The 19,721-nt window shown below is 33.6% G+C and overlaps 2 protein-coding genes across 2 annotated transcripts; both read right to left on the bottom strand.

Moving 5' to 3' along the window:
* Nucleotides 1–1,232: 1,232 nt before the first annotated feature.
* Nucleotides 1,233–2,087, bottom strand: LOC136969689 (26S proteasome non-ATPase regulatory subunit 10-like). Its single transcript, XM_067263968.1, has one exon. The coding sequence runs from the start codon at nucleotides 1,951–1,953 to the stop codon at nucleotides 1,318–1,320; it is 636 nt and encodes a 211-aa protein (XP_067120069.1). The 5' UTR covers nucleotides 1,954–2,087; the 3' UTR covers nucleotides 1,233–1,317.
* Nucleotides 1,959–2,502, bottom strand: LOC136969684 (uncharacterized). The gene is made up of 2 exons (XM_067263964.1): nucleotides 2,016–2,502; nucleotides 1,959–1,966 (listed from the first exon to the last, which is right to left on the bottom strand). The coding sequence occupies exons 1-2, from the start codon at nucleotides 2,500–2,502 to the stop codon at nucleotides 1,959–1,961; spliced, it is 495 nt and encodes a 164-aa protein (XP_067120065.1).
* Between the last annotated feature and the right edge of the window lie 17,219 nt (nucleotides 2,503–19,721).

Raw genomic sequence — 19,721 nt, 5'->3', positions numbered from 1 at the left:
AAAGTTTTACTGTGAGAAAGGAAAAGACATTATGCAAGAAGTGAAGTTAAAACGTCATATCCGGGTTCCTGACAAAGTTTTGGCGTGTGTAGTTATAACCCTTGCGGGCGGTCTCGGGTCTTCATTGTACCGTCTAAACATTCCATTAACACGGAAGTATCTAGTCAAGCATTTCCCATTCTTCAAGAAAGATCATCCGAATGGTTACGTGTTTTGTCCGTATATTGCAAAGTCCCGCTGTGCTCAAGACAATAGCGAGGTTGAGGCCGAAGTTTTAAACGCGAAAACGTGTACGTCTGACGTTCAGCGCCGCTTTCCTGTAAGCCTAGAAGTTTGACAATGGCGTTTGGAATGTCGAGCATGATTCCACTGACTTTCCAAACGCCATTGTCAAACTTCTAGGCTTACAGGAAAGCAGCGCTGAACGTTAGACGTACACGTCTTCGCGTTTAAAACTTCGGCCTCAACCTCGCTAATAGCAGCCTTTGACCTGGGGTGCGTTATAGCTTCGTGGGGCCCAGCAAATTTGAATTAGGGGGCTCCATGAAGTTATAACGCACCAATACGTAATTATATGGTCAACAGGGAGTTTTTGCTATATTTTGCGTATTCTACGCCGAAAAGGACCTGAAAATAGAGAGAACCTCTACCGTTATTTTGTCTGATCTCCAGGTTTGAGAGGACGAATTGTAATGAGACTTTATTTTTCTAATGTTTCTTCTGAAATGTTATCATGTTTTAAATTACCAATTGAAAACATTCTTAATTATACAAAAAAAATATCTTTTCTTATTATCATTCCGTATTAATAAATTCAATTCTAAAAAAAATATATTTATCTGTACTTTTTTTTTTAACTCTTTCCGCCCTGTGGGCACTAAGAGGGCCTCTTTTAGTAAGCCCATTATGGGTTCGGCCAGGCCCACAATGGGGCGACCGGGTGGTGAGGGACGGGGCCCGACAATATCCGAACGGACCACCCCCCGAAAAATTCCTGGGGATTATTCGACCCGTTCGGATTCGATCCCGGGTCCCCCAGAGCGGTAGGCTGCCACCTTGACTGCTCGGCCACCCGGCCTTCTATTTATCTGTACTTTTTCAATTAACTGTTTGTTATTTATGCATTATATAAATGAATCAATCAATTTTATTTAAAATTGTTGTATTAATGTTAAATATTTTTAACATATCTTTCTCATTAAAATTAATTTTAATATTAATTTAAATGTTAATTAAATGATGTTCAGTTAAATAGAGCATTTACATATTTATTTTCGGAAAATAAATTAACTGTTGAGAATATATAATTTTTTAATTTTAATATTTTTCATTCATCAGGAGATCGTAAATGTCTCGTCTGTTTCTTTTGATAATTCGTTCTTTGGCAATATCCAAGGCTGTTTTGTTGGTCTCTGGGCACTTGACGTGTATATCACACTTGGCTGCCATTAACAGTTCAACTACTTTCGGGAAGCCGCTATCAACCGCACACATCAAAGGAGTGTAACCTCCAAAATTCTGCACATTTTTGTCAATTTTCGGATGTTTCACTAAGACGGACGTCGCCTCTACGAAACCTCTTCCGGCAGCAACATGCAAAGCGGTATCACCGGTTACATCTTGAGCATTGGGATCGCATCCTTTTTCTAGCAGTTTCTTTATCACTTCGCTGGCATTTTTCTTGGCTGCATAATGGAGCAAAGTATATTGGTTTCGATCTGTCGCATCTGTGTCTAATTCGCATTTTAGCATAGCCAGAGCCGAGCGAAAGTTTCCGTGATTGATCGAGGTGGCTACAGGAGTTTCTCCTAAATTATTTCTTATGTTTATATTAGGTCTGGCTGAAAGAACGATCTCTACGGCTTCCAGGTCTTCTTCTTTTCCCATAGCTATTATATGAAGAGGAGTGTTACCTAATGTATCTTTTAATTCCAAATTACACCGCGATACCATCTCTGTTAGTATACTGTGTAACGTCGACAAGGGAGTATTTTTCGCAGATGTACAGAATTTACTCAAAATGTGTAGAGGTGTGCTTGCGGACGCTGTATCTTGTATGTTGTAATCAGCACTTCTTCGTTCCAGAAATAACTCTACTATTTCTTTGTTGAAAGCTTTCGGGCTAACAGACACGTGGAGAGCCGTGCTACCCTGGATGTTGGTACGATTGACATCTGCGTATGCCGTTAATAAAGCCTTGACGATTTCCACGTGTCCCAAATTTGTTGCTTCGATCAACGGCAGTTTTCCTGTCGCGATGTCTTGCTCATTGGCATTTATCCCCTCCTCCAGAAATCTTCGTACCTGCTCCACGTTATTACGCCGAATAGCTTCGTAAAATTTGCCGATTTTACTATCTGAATCGATTCCATGTATTTTATCGTCGAGAATTAAATCCTGGCTACGAGAGATCTTTTCGTTATCGTCATCTTCAAGATTTTTGCTTTCCTGAATATCTGTTATGGAACCTTTTTTTCCGTTTGCAATGTCGTTACGAGACATTATTTTCAAATGCGAATTTTAATTTCAAATTTTGGTCTTTACAGAAGTAAACAAAACCAGACCAACAATTCGGAGATGTTCATTGTTGGAAACACAAGAATGTTCTTCGTCACAATTAAATTTTAACAATAAAGTAAAAACGATTTTTAATTGTTAAACACTGCATTTAATCTAAACTTTAGTCTGTATATACTGAAATTATTCTGTGGTCTTATTTAAATCTAAATTACCATCGACTGATTCAGTTGTATTGAATATATTTATCTATAGTTACACGCAATTGTTTATTTATCAAAACAAATTATATACATTTAAACTTAGTAGTAAAATTGTAAATAATTTATTTAAATAATTGCTCGTGTATAATTTCATTTATTTCAGTACAAGTGATGCTGTTAAGTATGATATTACCAACCCCGCATTCAGGGGCATTCCAAGGGTATTTGGCGCCCGGGTGCAAACTTTTATCGGCCGCCCCTTCAAAAATAACTAAAAGAAATTGCATGTAGCATTCGCTATAATGAATAAAATAACAGTTTACGCAAACCAAAAGTTACGTGTCTTATTTTTTAAAAACACAGAATACAGTAGAGAGTCGTAAATCGGCACCCTAGTAATCGGAATCGCCGGTAATCGGCACGATTTTCAGTCGGACTGTGTCGTGCTGAATCGAACGTTTTTGATAATAAATTTACTTCTAAAGTATAATTTTCATGTTTTTATATTCTTCAATATATTTATTTTGTTTGTACAAAATAAAGAAATAATTTTTAACGATACGATAGCCTCGATTATTATTATAAAAATTTTCGTTAGGCTTAAAATCGACGAAAATTCAACACGAAGCGACACGCAACGAGAGAAAAATTTGAACATCGGACAGGTTAATATATTTTTTCGTACATAGACCGTAATCGGAACAAATCCCTAATCTGAACAACCCCAGTCCCCAATTGATTCCGATTTTCGGTTCTCTACTGTACATACTTTCGTGTGACACGAAAGTATGTATTCTATGTTTACGTATGTATTTTTAACATGTTTTTAAAAACAAAGAAAGAATGTCAACTATTTCATATTAATCGCACATGCCTTTATGTAAAATTTACTTGATGTGATTTTTTGCAACAAAATCATTTATTATATCCCGCATATCTAACTTACCGTATTTTACGGACTATAAGACGCACCTGAATTTTGGAGGCAATTTTTCGAAGAAAATAGTGCGTCTTATAGTCCGTAAAATACGGCAGTAGTAATTTGATGTTCTATGTTAATAATTAAATTGTTTTGTCTGTCCTGTGTCATTATACTGCGAAGATAATTTTTTCTAATTTTCAGCTTTGAAAAGGAACTTTCGCCAAGTGCCAACAGTCACAGGTATTGTTAAATAAATTCTTAGTGCCATTGACAAATTGGGGAAAACACTAAGATCGTTCGAAAATATACACTCAAGTACCGAAAATGCGTTCATATTCGGATTAAGAGAAATTAAAATATTTTCTATTTTCCCTCATAATTCCGAGTAGTTAAAATTGGCAAATGATAAATATTCTAATGTAATCTTCAAATCTTTACAATATTTTAATTTTTTCCCATTGGTTTTAATAAATAAATGCCGTTTAAAAATTCAAGAACACCATTGTTCTTTCAATAATGTAAATTTTTCACCAAGGTTTGAAATAGCTATTTCAATTATTGCTAAATAAAAACTGAAATTATGTTCTCGCGAAAGAGAAGATGCATCTTCCCTTTCGTAGGAGAATAATCTTTTTGTTTTCCGAGGTGTGGCTATTGGCACGCAAGGAAACATTGGACCACAATCCACTGTATTTGTAATTTTGATTGCTTTTCTTCTATCGTATTTTTGAGTGCCTCATCTGTTCTACAATCCTTTAAATAATTTTCTAGGCCTACCGTCATTTTTACCATCATAGACAGAATTACGACCGGTTTTTGCATCAAATTACTTATGACATTAATTTTCGATAAGATTTGGTGCCATATAACAAGAGAACATATAAATTTGAAATACAGTAATGAACCGAAAATCGGAATCAATTGGGGACTGGGGTTGTTCAGATTAGGGATTTGTTCCGATTACCCATTATGTACGAATAAATATATTAACCTGTCCGATGTTCAAATTTTTCTCCGTTGCGTGTCGCTTCGTGTTGAATTTTCGTCGATTTTAAGCCTAACGAAAATTTTTATAATAATAATCGAGGCTATCGTATCGTTAAAAATTATTTCTTTATTTTGTACAAACAAAATAAATATATTGAAGAATATAAAAACATGAAAATTATACTTTAGAAGTAAATTTAGTATCAAAAACGTTCGATTCAGCACGACACAGTCCGACTGAAAATCGTGCCGATTACCGGGGTTCCGATTTACGAGTCTCTACTGTATTTCATTTTTGCAGAGACCAAGTTGTTTATAAAAAGATATAGTTTTATTTCAGCTTTATCAAAAACTAGCAGGTAGGCCCGGCGTTACTCGGGCAAAAGTAACGATAGCGAAGATTAAGATTATTACGTTATAGTCAACCTTACCCGTTTTCACAGAATGCAAGAATTGGGTCCCCCTGTTTCCAGACTAATTAGAGAATTTTTAGATGGGTCTAAAAATATGTTCGATTTCCCGCAAAAACGAAAAAAACTGCATCTGCGTCTTGCACGTCGCTTTCTCTTAACACTTCCATTGTTGATGGAAATGTTAAGACTTAATTTTAATTCTGTCCGTCTTCCCCGTGGGGAGGAATTTCGAAAAATCCCTTTTTAGTGTGCATTCTCGTGACGTACCCTAACTGTGTACCAAATTTCAACTTTCAACTCCTAACTTATACACAACACCTAAAAAATTCACATTTTGTAATTTAATTTGATCATCATACTTTACATTAAAATGCATTTTATTCTTTAGCTTTGCAGCCAATACTACGTCAAATTTAATAAAAAAATTTCTATATTTTTCGAATATGCGCTGTATATAAGGAAAGGATATATATTTGTCATCTTGTTTTTAAATTTAACTTTATATATATTTTCTTTATAAGTTTTAATCCATTTTGCCAGTAATCTATGTGAATATTATTCAGTATAAATTTCTTAACTGTTGTTTTCTTAGTCTATCTTTTAACATTGTGGTTCTCCAAATCTATATATATAATCGAGACGAGTTAATAATAATAATAATAATAATCAGCGCAGAGCCCAAACGGTTAGCCCTCTGGCACTCGCCGGACCAGATTTGGTCCGGCATGGAAGCGGTTTGTGTAGTGACCTTGACTCTCGCCGGACCAGATATGGTCCGGCGTTTTTACTTTAATTTTTCTTGAGAACTATACATTTTATACATAAGCAGATCACATTATCGTTTTCTTCTGTTTTTATTCTACATCGTAGTATACTTTTTGGATTTTATTTTTAAATAAATTCGTTGCTTTAGATTTTTTAAATAAACGTACTGCTCAGATAGAAGTGTATCATGTTTAGTATTGAAGTAAATGTGTTGTTTTTCTTTCTGTCACTTTAATTTTTTTGCTAATTTTTGTTATATTACAAAGTTATATAGTTCATTACATATTTTTATTATATTTTTCATGTTTTCTGGTGATTGTTTTTTTTTACGCCAGTTTAAACTTTTTTCGGAACATAAATGGGTTGGCGCAGTATGTTCCGGCGTTTTTACTTTAATTTTTCTTGAGAACTATACATTTTATACATAAGCAGATCACATTATTTTTTTCTTCTGTTTTTATTCTACATCGTAGTATACTTTTTGGATTTTATTTTTAAATAAATTTGTTGCTTTAGACTTTAGATATTTATATTATTTTGTCAGTTTTTGTACTAATTTACGCTTTTACATGTTTGTTATTCATCGCTTTCTGTAATTTATTACATTTTTATTTAATTTTGTTAAATAATTTACCAAATATAATAGCAAGAAATGTTGTTAACAAAAACACGTGTTTTTACGGTCACGTGACAAGTCATGTGATAGCAGAAACCCCTGCGGCTGGTGAGGTGACGCCATTCTACTTCCTGTCACCTCTTTATGACGTAGAAGCTATCTAAGAAATAAAAATAATTTAAATTATTAAATGTTTTCCATTATTTAAAAGCATTATTTCAGTAAATAAACACTGAACACTGGTAGTAGGCCACGGGTTTGCTCCTAATCAACAGGTCTGTTGCATGGAGTTTTTTGAGTTTTTTTTCGTGTATCCAACATCTGAATAGGAGTTGTTTTCCAATAGAAAACTTCCCTTGGCAGATTGCCAAAGCTTGTCATTAAACCAAATCATCTTCTCTACTTGTATTTCATTTGATTTTCTTTTCAGTTGTGCTTCAGTTGTTCAAGTATATTCAGGTATATCTTTTTCTCACGAAAAGGAGACAGTAGGGAAGGCTGTGCCTTGAATACATCTATGATTATCAATTAATTTTTTGCGTGTAGAATAATTAGAATTTATTCCATTATTTTATACATAAATTTCAATTTAAATTAATGCAATCTACTTGTTCTTTGCAATCGTTTTATTGTTATCAAATTATTTTTCAATCTGAGATGTAGAGAAAAAAGTTATACAACTACCTATTCATTTTGGTTTTGTACTAAGAAAACATATTTACAAATAATAATCTGCAATGTACTTTTTTAATTTAGCAAGTTCAAGTTCATGATGACTTTTGCGGTTTGGATGTTAATAACCCACTAGGAGGAAATATTCCAGTTAAGACATCGCCAGTCATACAATACAGTGGGGTTTTATTGACAGCTGTTTCAGCAATGCCTACACATGACAATAGTGATGTACCTAGAAATACTGTAGCATTTCTAGGTACATCAACAGGACATTTAAAAAAGGCAAGGAAGTTTCCTTTATATTGCAATTATTAAATTTTATTTTCATAAATAAAGTGTTTTAACAGATTATAATTCAATCTGCAACAACAGCAAATGAGTATAGCGATATTATAGTTGATGAAGGAAGTGCTGTCAACCCTGATATGCTGTTTGATAAAGAACAAAACATTTACGTCATGACAAAAAATAGAGTATGATTTTAAAGTTGCTTTTTACATAAAATATTTTGAAATATTCTAAATAACTTTTAAAGATTTTTATTTAATATTTTTATAATATTTAGGTAACAAAAATGAAAGTACAAGAGTGCCTTAATTTTAATACTTGTGATGATTGCATTGGTGCAAATGACCCATTTTGTGGATGGTGTACAGTACAAAACAAGTATGTGTTTTATAATGAAAAACAAATAAAGCATATTTTTGTAACAGTTATGAATTACGTTAAGAAAATAATCTATTTAATCTCATCATCAATGTCAAACATTGCTTACTATGTTATTACGACCCTGATCTCTACTAGAACAGGACCGTAATAATATAGTAAGCAATCCAGAATGCGTATTGTTACTAGTTTTAAAATTCGTAGCCTAAGACACCACCAGTAAACTGTTCAATTAGTCTATTTATTACAAATGTGCTATGCGAAACAGGGCCGGATTTACCAATCCAGGGGCCCTGGGCACAAATTCGGTGGGGGTCCTCCCCCCTTTAAGAGTAGGCAAATTTGATGATTTAAAAAATTTACACAAAATACTGTACTTTCAATTAGATTTGAACTAGGAAGTTGTAAATTTCATTTAAAAATAAGGTTATTGTAAACATACATATATTTTATTGTGTAAAACTATTAAATAATTATTTTAATTTAACTAAAAAATACCTATGTGAAATTTTTTCCTGAAATTTTCCGATGTTTCATAGGTTTTTTCCCGGGTTTGGTTTTCTCTGCCTGTTGCCCTTATGATTAGGCCACACTAAGCTGTCGCGGTAATAGAAAAAAAATAATGTTTAAACATAATTTTTTTTTAGTTTTGTGGGGGCCCCCTATTTTGTGGGGGCCCTGGGCACAGGCCCCAAATGCCCTTATGTAAATCCGGCCCTGATGAGAAAGATTTCGAAAGACTAACAATAGCTCGTGACTGTGTAATATAGAGGTGCTTTCTCAGGAAGGCATCGGGCAATGCCCTAATAGAATCGTTTTTATTTGTAATGCAGATTTAAGTGTATATTAAGTGAAGTAGAACTAATGATAACATGCGTAATGAGAAGTTGTTTTTCATATCTTGATAACTTTTTTAGAGTTTAGACTTTTTGTTGTTGATCCCTCGAGTAATTGAGCACATGCAAAGTTAAGAGTTTGGTCTTGGAAAGTGAAATCAGGCACAAGCGAAAACTAGAATATGTCGCTCGCATAACAGGAAATTGTGCTCTCGAATATATCTAATATTGTCTGTTTTTATCGTAGTTACAAGTTTTCGCACTTTGTTTTTGACGTAAAATAAATAATATGGCCTTGTCAAAAAAATCTCGCAACGAGTTGCTTAACTTCCCCAGTTGGTATGAGAGTTCAGTTAAATTGTATTTATAGTGAAGAAATTATTATATAGGAAAAACTGAACGAATACTGGGAACAAGACTGAAGAAGCACGAAGCGGTCATTCGGTTAAAATATCATCAGTCCCCGCGGTTTCCTCGTTGCCTGAAGACAATAATTGTGCAATTGATACAGGTAATATTAAAATATTATATAGAGAAAAATATGTATATTTGCGAGGATTTAAAGAGAATATCGCAATAATACAATGTAAAAATCGGCTTAATTTAAATAATGAAATGGAGATTAATCCCGTAATGTATGACATACTTCTCAATTATATTTTTATTTTTTAAATCCCGAATTTTTTTTTCCATTTTGCTCGAAAAATTGATTACATATACCTTATATACAGTACATAAACATTATTTTAGATATAATACGTTAACGTAAATTAAGGAAGTTTTAGAACAAAGGTGCATTCACTGCTTTATTCAGATTGACCAGTCGTTTTAATTCAGTGCCTCCTCTGTCAGGGACGAAGTTCTAGTATTTTTATGTAATAAAAAAGAATAGTTATTTTCACCATGTAATAATTTTATGAAAACATAATTAATGACAATCTGTAACGCTAGCACACAGTCGTCTGTCCGGATTTCGACGCGTGAGAAAAACAAAGATTGCCTTTGAAATTGGTTCTCGAAAGCTTCGTCGTATTACTAAACAAGAACGCGAAGTGTAGACAAGTAAAAAATGCTTATAGTGTAGGTTCGAAGCTCCAAGCTTATCTTTACCAAAGAGAAACTCGCAAGAAAAACTTTGCCTTTCATTTCGAATGCATAATTTTTACTTGAAGCAATATTCTTTACATTTCGGTTGTTTTTCTTTGGATATAAATTGTTTTTTGAGTAATTAACTTTTTCACTGCCTTTGTATTGGTTCGGAGTTTTTTTAAACTATTTCTGCCCTATTGGCACTAAGATGGCCTCCTTTAGCAAGCTCATTATGGGTTCGGCCGGTGGTGAGGGACGGGGCTCGACATATCCGAACGGATCATACCCTGAAAAAGTCTTGGGGTTTTTCAACCCGTCCGGATTCGATCCCGGGTTTTCCGAAGCGGTAGGCTGCCACATTTGTGGATCCTCCTTACGTAAAAGCTATTACCATGCTAAATTTTGTTTCTTAATCATTACCCCATCCTCAGATTTAAACGAAATCGACACCAACGCAGGCGCGCGCACGCGAGTTTTGCAAAAAAAACTCGGAGGGTAAAATTTCACTATTCCAATACTTTCCCTTCTATGTATAGGCTACATAACAGCAGGGAAAGTAAAAAAGCGCATTTGAAAAATATCCGTGGAAAGGATAATTTCAAGGATATTTTACAATATGATATTGTTCGGTTGAACCACATCAGATCTAACCATTTTGGGATTTTTAATAAGATGTAAGTCAACATTCGCGTAACATAGTTGGAAAATCAGATAGAACATCAAAAATGACTATTATTAGAGGCCCGTGTAGAATGCCAGATAAATATTTCTTTTTATTATAATTCTGAAAGCGTTATTATAAGTTAGTAAATTTCAATATCACTCTTTATTGCGCAATGAATATGAAATTTATATTCTGTTTTCACCAAAGAACAATTTAACACGCGAGTGTCGTCGATCTAAATATTTTACAACAATGGAATTTGACTTCTGAATTGTTATTCCGGAAATGCTTAGGACTCGCAAATCTATTTACGCTGATCATTTGGTGCTTGATCCTATTGGTTCGAAAATTACTAGGGGTTGGAGATATGCAATGCTAAGCATCACCTCATTGGAACAGATTTATGAATTGTTTGACAAATCATTTCTATTTCAGTCGATTGAAGAAAAAATCCAATTCTATACATCCGAAATCTTTACATCACTTATTGGACTGCAATTTCAAAAATTTTTGACTTATAAATTCCCACTGTCGTCCGTCTGTCTTTCCTTAATCTCGAGAATGGTGTTAGATAAATGAAATTCAAGAGCAGATATGGAAACCTTGCTGGCAGGAGGTCCCGATTAACTATACATGAACCTCGGATGCAAACTTGAAGTCACGTTATTTCAATTCAAAAATTTTTTATGAAAGGAGCTAGATAGATGACCGGCACGGTTCCATTGCTAACAGGAAAAGTATGATATACAGGGGCAAGTCACTACAGTACTAATTTGAGGTGGTGAACATGTATACAGTATTTTAAATGAAATAAATTAAAAATTGCAGCCCGGCATTGTGATGATGTCATAATAAATTGCTAGTTTTTTTTTGTGTGATAATATCAAAAAGTGTCTGAAAGCTTTTTTTTTTTTTTTATTTAACTCTTTCCGCCCTGTGGGCACTAAGAGGGCCTCTTTTAGAAGGCCCATTATGGGTTCGGCCAGGCCCACAATGGGGCGACCGGGTGGTGAGGAACGGGGCCCGACATATCCGAACGGACCACCCCCGAAAAATTCCTGGGGATTTTCGACCCGCTCGGATTCGATCCCGGGTCCCCCAGAGCGGTAGGCTGCCACCTTGACCGCTCGGCCATCCGGCCGTCGTGTCTGAAAGCTTAAATCCAGAATGTATATAATTCATTAAAATGATCACGTATTATTAAACTTGATGATGAGTACATTTCTTTCTAATAACGTTTCGTGTCTCCCTTTAATATATTTTGCTTAATTCTACTAATTTAAGATATTCTAGCACATCATCTAATGGTAACGCCGTAATAACGCGGCCGGATGGCCGAGCGGTTAAGATGGCAGCCTACCGCTCTGGAGAATTCGGGATCGAATTCGGACGGGTCAAAAAATTCCTAGGAACTTATGTCGGGCCCCGTCCCTCACCAGCCGGCCGCTCCATTATGGACATAACCGAACCCATAATGGACTTGCTAAAAGAGACCCTCTTAGTACCCTTAGGGCGGAAAGAGTTTTAAAAAATAGTTCCTTGACGGTGTCTTTCTTACAAAAGGAATCATAGTGTAATATTTTTTAAAAAGTCGGAACCGGACTACTTGTTTACCGACTCGACCAAACGGTGGCAACCCTTGTTGACAAAACAAGATGGCGACGCTCAACGTTTAATAAGTCGATAGATGTTATTTTAAAACTCAGTTTCAGTACGAAGGTAAGTAAGAAACAGTTATTCATAAGATATGTTTTTTTTCTTGTAAAATATTCAATTCATTGAAAAATTGGGAAATCATTTAGTCCCGATTCTGATAATTCGGTTTCGGCAGAGACCACGTATGAGGAGTCGCTTGGATATAACGACTTTACCTCGCCAACTCAAGAAACAATATGACGTATGCTAAAAGTTTTATTTTAAAAAACAAAAGGTCATAAACATAATTTTTTTTTCACTTTTGTTTTTGGGGAACATACTGTACAAATGCCAGGTAGCAGTAATGTATTAGAAATTATGGGTAGCATTCCAGGATTTTAGTGTCACTTATCGCACTTTCCCTTTAGCCCCATAACATGCTCCAGATATTCTTTCTTGTGGTGCTGGTTATGTGGTTTGCATTGCTGCTGTTCCAAGCAATGTTGTCATAAATTGCCACATCCATAGCATTCTATCTCTTCATACTTTCTTGAAGAGTGTTTCATCCTTATTTACTAAGAACAAAGTCTTGGTATTTCACTGTAATCAACCTGGATGTAATCATCCCCAATCTTAATGTAGTCGGGGATGGTTTTTCTGTATTTCCGCACGTACTTCTCTTTGCCGTGCATAGTTCAGATGTTCTCGTATCCCACGGGATAAAATTCTTTCTCTCCCATACTTTTCTAGTGCTTCACATGCAAGACTATATTTGTCCCTGTGCATGTGGGGGAAACCAGCCACAACTGCAATGAAATTTTTGCAAGAAAATGTCATTGATACATCTTATGTACAGTACTGTACATGGTTGAGCAGCTGCTAGGAAAATGCATGGAACTCAAGCCTATATTCGAGCAGCTCTCCCTCTAGCTCTTTGTTTATTGTGCCACTCGGCTTTAATCTTGCTATAAGTTCGGCCGGCAACATTTCGGCTGTCGGAAATTTTGCTTGGGAACAGTTTAATATGTATAACTTTCAATTCCCCAAAAATCGGGCTATTCTCCAAGAAGTTATAATTGAAGTATTACCAGAGGCAAAGCACTCAAAATTGAAAAAAAATAGTGTCCAGCCAGATGGACCAAATATCACCAATTTGTGTCAGTTTCTATTGTAAGCTTCAAGAAGACATGATAGAAGCTTTAGAAAGAATTCTCTTGTGACAGACAAAAGTCACAACTGAAAAGTTCAACTAAAAAAAATTGCCAATTCCAAATTTGCTGTCGTGCCACCTTAATGCACGAGTGTGTCGTCAGAGAGAGCCGCAGCTGGCTGAAACTGTGCCCCTTGCACAAAATTCCGCAAAAGAACTGAGGGTATATCCTACGTGCCGGCATCCGTGGGCATGATCGTGCTTCCAAGTGGAGTGGACAAACTGGTTTGAGCAAATGTGCGCATCCGGAGTAACCGCATTTAGCATGCAGCGACTACGAGATGACACTTCTACGTGCGCGTGCAAGAAGCAGCTACCAAGCAAGTTTGATCACTGCTTCCAAAGAAGAAAATGGCTGATTTTGTAGATAAATAAAAACGGAATGACAAATAAATTGTGTATATACGTTATATGTACTTTAATTAATAATCTCTTACATAATTTAATAATTTCTGATTTTGTATAAATGGAATGTTTTAAAAATAAAACTTTTTTTTAACTTATTATTCTATATTCTTTATATTTGTTATGTATCTAGTTAGTGATAACATTTACCTTTTTAAATTTACTGTTTTAGTGCTTGTCATATTTTCCATAGTAACATTTGACAGTCTTCTTGCCGCCATCTTGTAAACAACATGCATCCACTCTGGACAGAAGTTGCTCGTGAGTTGGATGCGTGTACAAAGATTCTTTCCATCTGTGGTTGCCGGACGCTGCCACATAGGACGTAGCCTCAGAAACACGAGGAGGCTGATGAAGTAATTTGCAATATACAGGCTATCTTCATTTTATGCCAATTGATGATGATGGTTTTAAATTTCCTCAAAAATGTCTCAAAAAATTGTTTCCACAATATGTAAAGTATTTTTTGCAACTTCTATATGCAAATATTTTTTCGTGTCTTGTAATATCAAATAAACAGTCATATCAGCCATATCAAATAAATGAAAATTAATGAATCCAAATGTCCAAGTCCTGTGTTGCAAAATGGAAATTTATAAGGAAGAGTTTAAACAAAGCTTTAGCATCTTTCCAACAAGAAGAAAAGAAAAGCATGGCAAACAACTTTGGATTCATATTTTACAAAGTTGCACATGATCCTCAACCAGGGCCATATTTGCAAAACTAAAGTTGTGTTTGGTGGCACTGCTGTATGAAATCAATACAATGTCTGTATAAAAATTGCATTATTATTTTTAGCTTAAAATAAGTAGGCCTAAGCCATAATATCTGTATTATTATTATTTTGTATTAGTAAAATACAATATTAAACATGTTTTTATTGAAAAAAAGCATACATATTGTTTATTCATCACAAATGCCTGGAATACATCACAATTTATTTTGAGCCAAATTTGTTTATGATGCCTCATCTGGGAATGCATCGTCGGCATAAAATGAGGGCAGCCTATATTTGAAAAAGAAAATTTTGCTTTGGATCTACAGAGATATCAATGTCTCAAATGAGATATGGGGAATTTGCCAAACAAAAAAATATTACTATGATACTTTAATTACCAGAATATAAAATTCCACTGTAGTTTTGTGTTATTTCACTGGTAATGTTTTTGGCTTATTCATAGGCCATCGTTAGGAATCACAACATTCAAATTAAAATTAAATTTGGAATGGTTGATGCAATTCACAATGGATAATGTTATATCATATTGTACATAAAACTAATGTAACACCAGACATAACAAAATGATAACTATACAATATATGTATGAGGACCAATCAATAAGACTAATTTATTAACTCCAGGAAGAGTTCTCAAACTTCCTTGCTGTAAGAAGTGTCTGTGTCTTTGCATTTAGGCATTAATCCTTAATCTTCTGCCCAAAATTCTCAATTTTTTTGGCAGTTACCACATATGTGGGTGATCTAATATTTCAAATTACTATAGTCTTGTTCCACCATTTCTTCATATCCTCAGTGCTATTGTAATAAGTTAATGTTGTTCCATCATACCAATGTTCATACAGTTGTGATGCTAAGTTTCTACTGTTGTTTTCTGTGTAAGCTTTTTTACTTCCCACATTCTTTTCTGCCAGCATGTGTTAAATCTGTTCTTATGATCTAGGCCAGTGATTCCCAAACTTTTTTGAGCCAATGCTCCCTTTGTTCCATAAACTTGTTATATACCCAATTCTCCCAACAGTACCTTAATGCCCCCTAACCCATTTTCTGCTGTGTGAGAAAGGCTTGGTGGAAATATCATAGAAAAGTTTTTCTAATACTCACACTTACCATACATTGTTCTCCACATCTGAAATGCAATCATCTTACCATTAAATGCAATGTTTCTTCTTACCCATTTTAACAGAAGAAAGGGAAAGGTTGTCAGTGACCCCAACCCTTGCCTATGGTTACTGTTCAGTTCCATACATTACTCCAGTGCCCCTGCCACTCGCTTGTTTTCACCCCCTCACATTTACTCACTTGACTTGTTTTCATTCTACTCGACAGAACATTGGAGACTCACTGCAAAAAGAATAAAGCTTTTAAAATAATAGAGGTTTACAGAATTTGTGGGAAGTAGAAAGCCGCTAATATTTTTCATCTTGAAATACCAGAAGTGTATTTCCACCAGTGATAACAAAAATCAAGGCATTAAGTTAAGAGCTATCAAACCCTTAATTGCTGAGAAAATTTAATAAATAACAAACGTTTTCAGCCAAACCTGTTGGCCATCATCAGGTTAAACATATTCGAATGCAAACACAAAAATGGAACAAAAAATTTAAATACAAACAAAATAAAATAACGGATAAAATATACATATAAGAAAGTAAAAAATAAATATAAATAACAAAAAAATATAAAAAATATGTATAGGTTAAATAAATAAACATTAATAAATTACATGAAACTCTAATAAATGCAAGACATGCATTTATCAATAAATTATATGAAATTCTGACAAATATAAGATATGCAGTGATAAAAAAAATCAAGGCATTAAGTTAAGAGCTATCAAACCTCTTAATTAAATACTTCCATGCCGAAGGCAACCCTTCAGCATCCCTGGCATTAATGCAGGCATTATGTAATCTGCTCTTAAATATTTCAATTTTTTCGGCGCAAAACGCTAAAGTCGGTGAATGTACAGGTTTAATAATGTCTGCTTCACCCCACTTGACTACCGAGCCTTCAACCTGCGCCATCTGAGATAGAATTGTGGCGTTAGATCTTTTGCTGATGTTGTACTTGTGCTCCCTCAATCTAATCCCTAAGTTTCTATTAGTAACTCCAATGTAGTTTTTATTAATGCCTAGTTCTTGGTTTTCATAAGGAATAATGCCAGGGATGCTGAAGGGTTGCCTTCGGCATGGAAGTATTTAATTAAGAGGTTTGATAGCTCTTAACTTAATGCCTTGATTTTTGTTATCACTGCATATCTTATATTTGTCAGAATTTCATATAATTTATTGATAAATGCATGTCTTGCATTTATTAGAGTTTCATGTAATTTATTAATGTTTATTTATTTAACCTATACATATTTTTTATATTTTTTTGTTATTTATATTTATTTTTTACTTTCTTATATGTATATTTTATCCGTTATTTTATTTTGTTTGTATTTAAATTTTTTGTTCCATTTTTGTGTTTGCATTCGAATATGTTTAACCTGATGATGGCCAACAGGTTTGGCTGAAAACGTTTGTTATTTATTAAATTTTCTCAGCAACTTAAGGTGTTTGGTTGTTTCTGATTTAATTTTGCTGAGTGAGTTCACTTCAATGATAAGTCTCTCCTTTTATTTTTTCTGATTTTTTAGGTAAATATGCCTTGATTTTTAATGGTTTTTGTGATTTTTATTGTGTTCCCACAGAGGGACTGGCCAGAAATGCTAGCATGTTTTAGCCTCCAACATTTTTAGTGTATAAATGTTGTGGGAGATGTTTTTTGTAGTTTTTTTGATTTTTGTTTTTTTTTTATGGGCATGTGTTTCGAATTTGATGGTTTTTAGTGTTTTGGTCATCTCCCACAAGATATGTCCCAGAAGTAACATTTTACATAATACTCTCTTAAGTTTAATCTGTAATGAAAATTATGATAAGCCTTACTAAACTAAAAAGTTTATTTACATGAATTTATCTCTGTGAGAGATGCAATATTTGTTTAAACTCTTATTTGAGTTTGTTGTTGAAATTTCATCTCACAGGTCCATCAAACTTTCAACTTTTCCATTTTTGAATTTTTTTTAATTCTATTATTTATGTTCTGTATTTAAAGCTTTAAAATAGATATTCAAGCTTTAAGTACACTTGAAGTACTTTCTAAAAGTTTTTAACTACACTTGGTGTCCAAAATTAAAGCAACACGCACAAATGTACATGGCAAAGATACAGAAATGAACAAATTGTCCAAGTGCATGCCTGATAACCTACCGACATATTGGGAACACTTCCTTGCTGTTAGTGGTCCTAGCAGACAATTGTCAGAAATGATTTTGCTCTTTATGCAGAGCATTAAATTTTGTTGCACGAATTGGCAAAGTGCTTCATTTGCACGGCACTTTGCCGATTTAAGTTTTGGTTCGTAGCTTTAATTTTGGGCACCGGTGTATTTTATCGTCTAGACGAACTTGCAGAAAGAAAGTTAATTATTGAATCGTATTATCTGTAAAATATCAATCTGCTATTGCAGGAGATTTAGGGTCGAGTCTACTTGTAACGGGCAAAATCCATAAGGTATATACGAAGTATAATTTTTCTTTACAGGTATAACACATGGGTCTGCTACTTCATAAGTTAAGGACATTTATCAGAACAAATTTTGCTCCAATTCCTTATGGTACAGCCAAATTATGGCAAAGAAGATTGAATATAATCTATACAATTTGTGCTTGGAATTTGTTTGGATACATCGCATATAAATTATATACTGACAAAAGTAAAACAGACTCCATGCCATTAAGTAAGTACGGGTCAAAAAATTTATTTCTTTTTTATGTACAAATTATATATATATACAGAAATTTTTCGTTCAATTTTAGGTTTATACATGGCAAAAAACTTAGAACTCGGTAATACGAAATTAATAAAAGTAAGTAAACACGGATTTGAAACTTATGATTTGACCGAAGAGGAAATAAACAAGCAATACGAAGAGTATGAAAAAAAAAAAGATTTCACAATGAATAGAACACACAATTATTTGTAGATATTTAGCATAATTTAATCTGTATAGAATTAAGAAAATTGATGATTAAAAAAATAGTTTTATTAAAATTGACATTTTTACAGAAGCATTAATATAATACAAAAGCAGATATTTTAAATACAAATTTTTTTTTCTCTTGCATTAACAAGAATTACAAACTATCTTCCAGAAGTTCATGCCAGCTTTTTTACAAATAAAAAATATCAAGTTTATAAAAATTTACAGTACAAAGTACAACCAATTATGTATATAGCACTTGAACAGCTTAAGATACCTGCATAATCAATGTTAGAAACTTACTATTATGGATCGGCTTATAACGTCGATTAATCTAGAAATACGTCGTAAATTCAGAAAACTAAAAAACGTATTTTTCAAAACCCGACGCAAACGGCCGCATCTCTTCCGACTCCGGAAGAAATGTGGCCGTTCACGTCGGGTTTTGAAAAATACGTTTTTTAGTTCTCTAAATTTACGACGTATTTCTAGATTAATCATCCTGTTTATAATTCTTTGAAAAACCTAACATGGTGTTAAAAGATTACTTCTGTAACGACGTGAATAGAAATGTCGACTATGACATTTTTAAGATCCTATATTTTCTCCACTAATCATCAAGAATCTAATTTTAATAAATACTACACATTTATCTCTATGCTCATTGATGATAAAAAGCATTATTATAAGCATCGAGTGATGTAAGTTTTGCCTATAAAATAAGAAATAATTTGTTGGTTTAAAAAGTTTAAATTCTAAAATATGGCACCAATATGTATATACAGATAAAAAACTTTGTTAAAGCATCTTAGGAGTCGGTGCCGAAACCGAGAGAACCTTTTACTACGTTGTGATTATATTGCTTTAAAGTAATGCTATTTTCATTACCAAAATAGGTATGCATATCTGTGAATGTTAGATTAAATTTCAATACTTTGGAAATTATATACACAATTACCATTGTATTTGTATAAGAGTTAAAACAAGAATAAAATTTAAATGAAGAGTGCATATAGACTTTGTACTGTATATATTGAATTTTGATGCATAAATAAGAATGTATTTTCATAAACTTGCAAACATTAGATACTTAAAATATGCAAAGACGACAAAGAAATTTGATTACATAACTTTGCAAAATAAATCCAGTATTTCAACTGCATTCTATAAAATTATTAAACTCACATTTGAAAGGAATATAAATGAAAAGAAAAAAATTACCTAACTGAACAAGACTGTTTTGTTACAATTGATGTAAGTCAAAAGCAAATCATAATATTGACTTCAGAGTTGGTTGCATCAGTCATTTTAATTAATTTAATAGAATTTTTCAAAAGGCACGCACGTAACT

This window comes from Centruroides vittatus, unplaced genomic scaffold, assembly GCF_030686945.1.
Source record: "Centruroides vittatus isolate TY-2023 unplaced genomic scaffold, ASM3068694v2 contig_18, whole genome shotgun sequence".
Taxonomy (NCBI): domain Eukaryota; kingdom Metazoa; phylum Arthropoda; class Arachnida; order Scorpiones; family Buthidae; genus Centruroides; species Centruroides vittatus.
The sequence above is the reverse complement of the archived record's forward strand: the minus strand, read 5'-3'. Positions and strand labels throughout refer to the sequence as shown.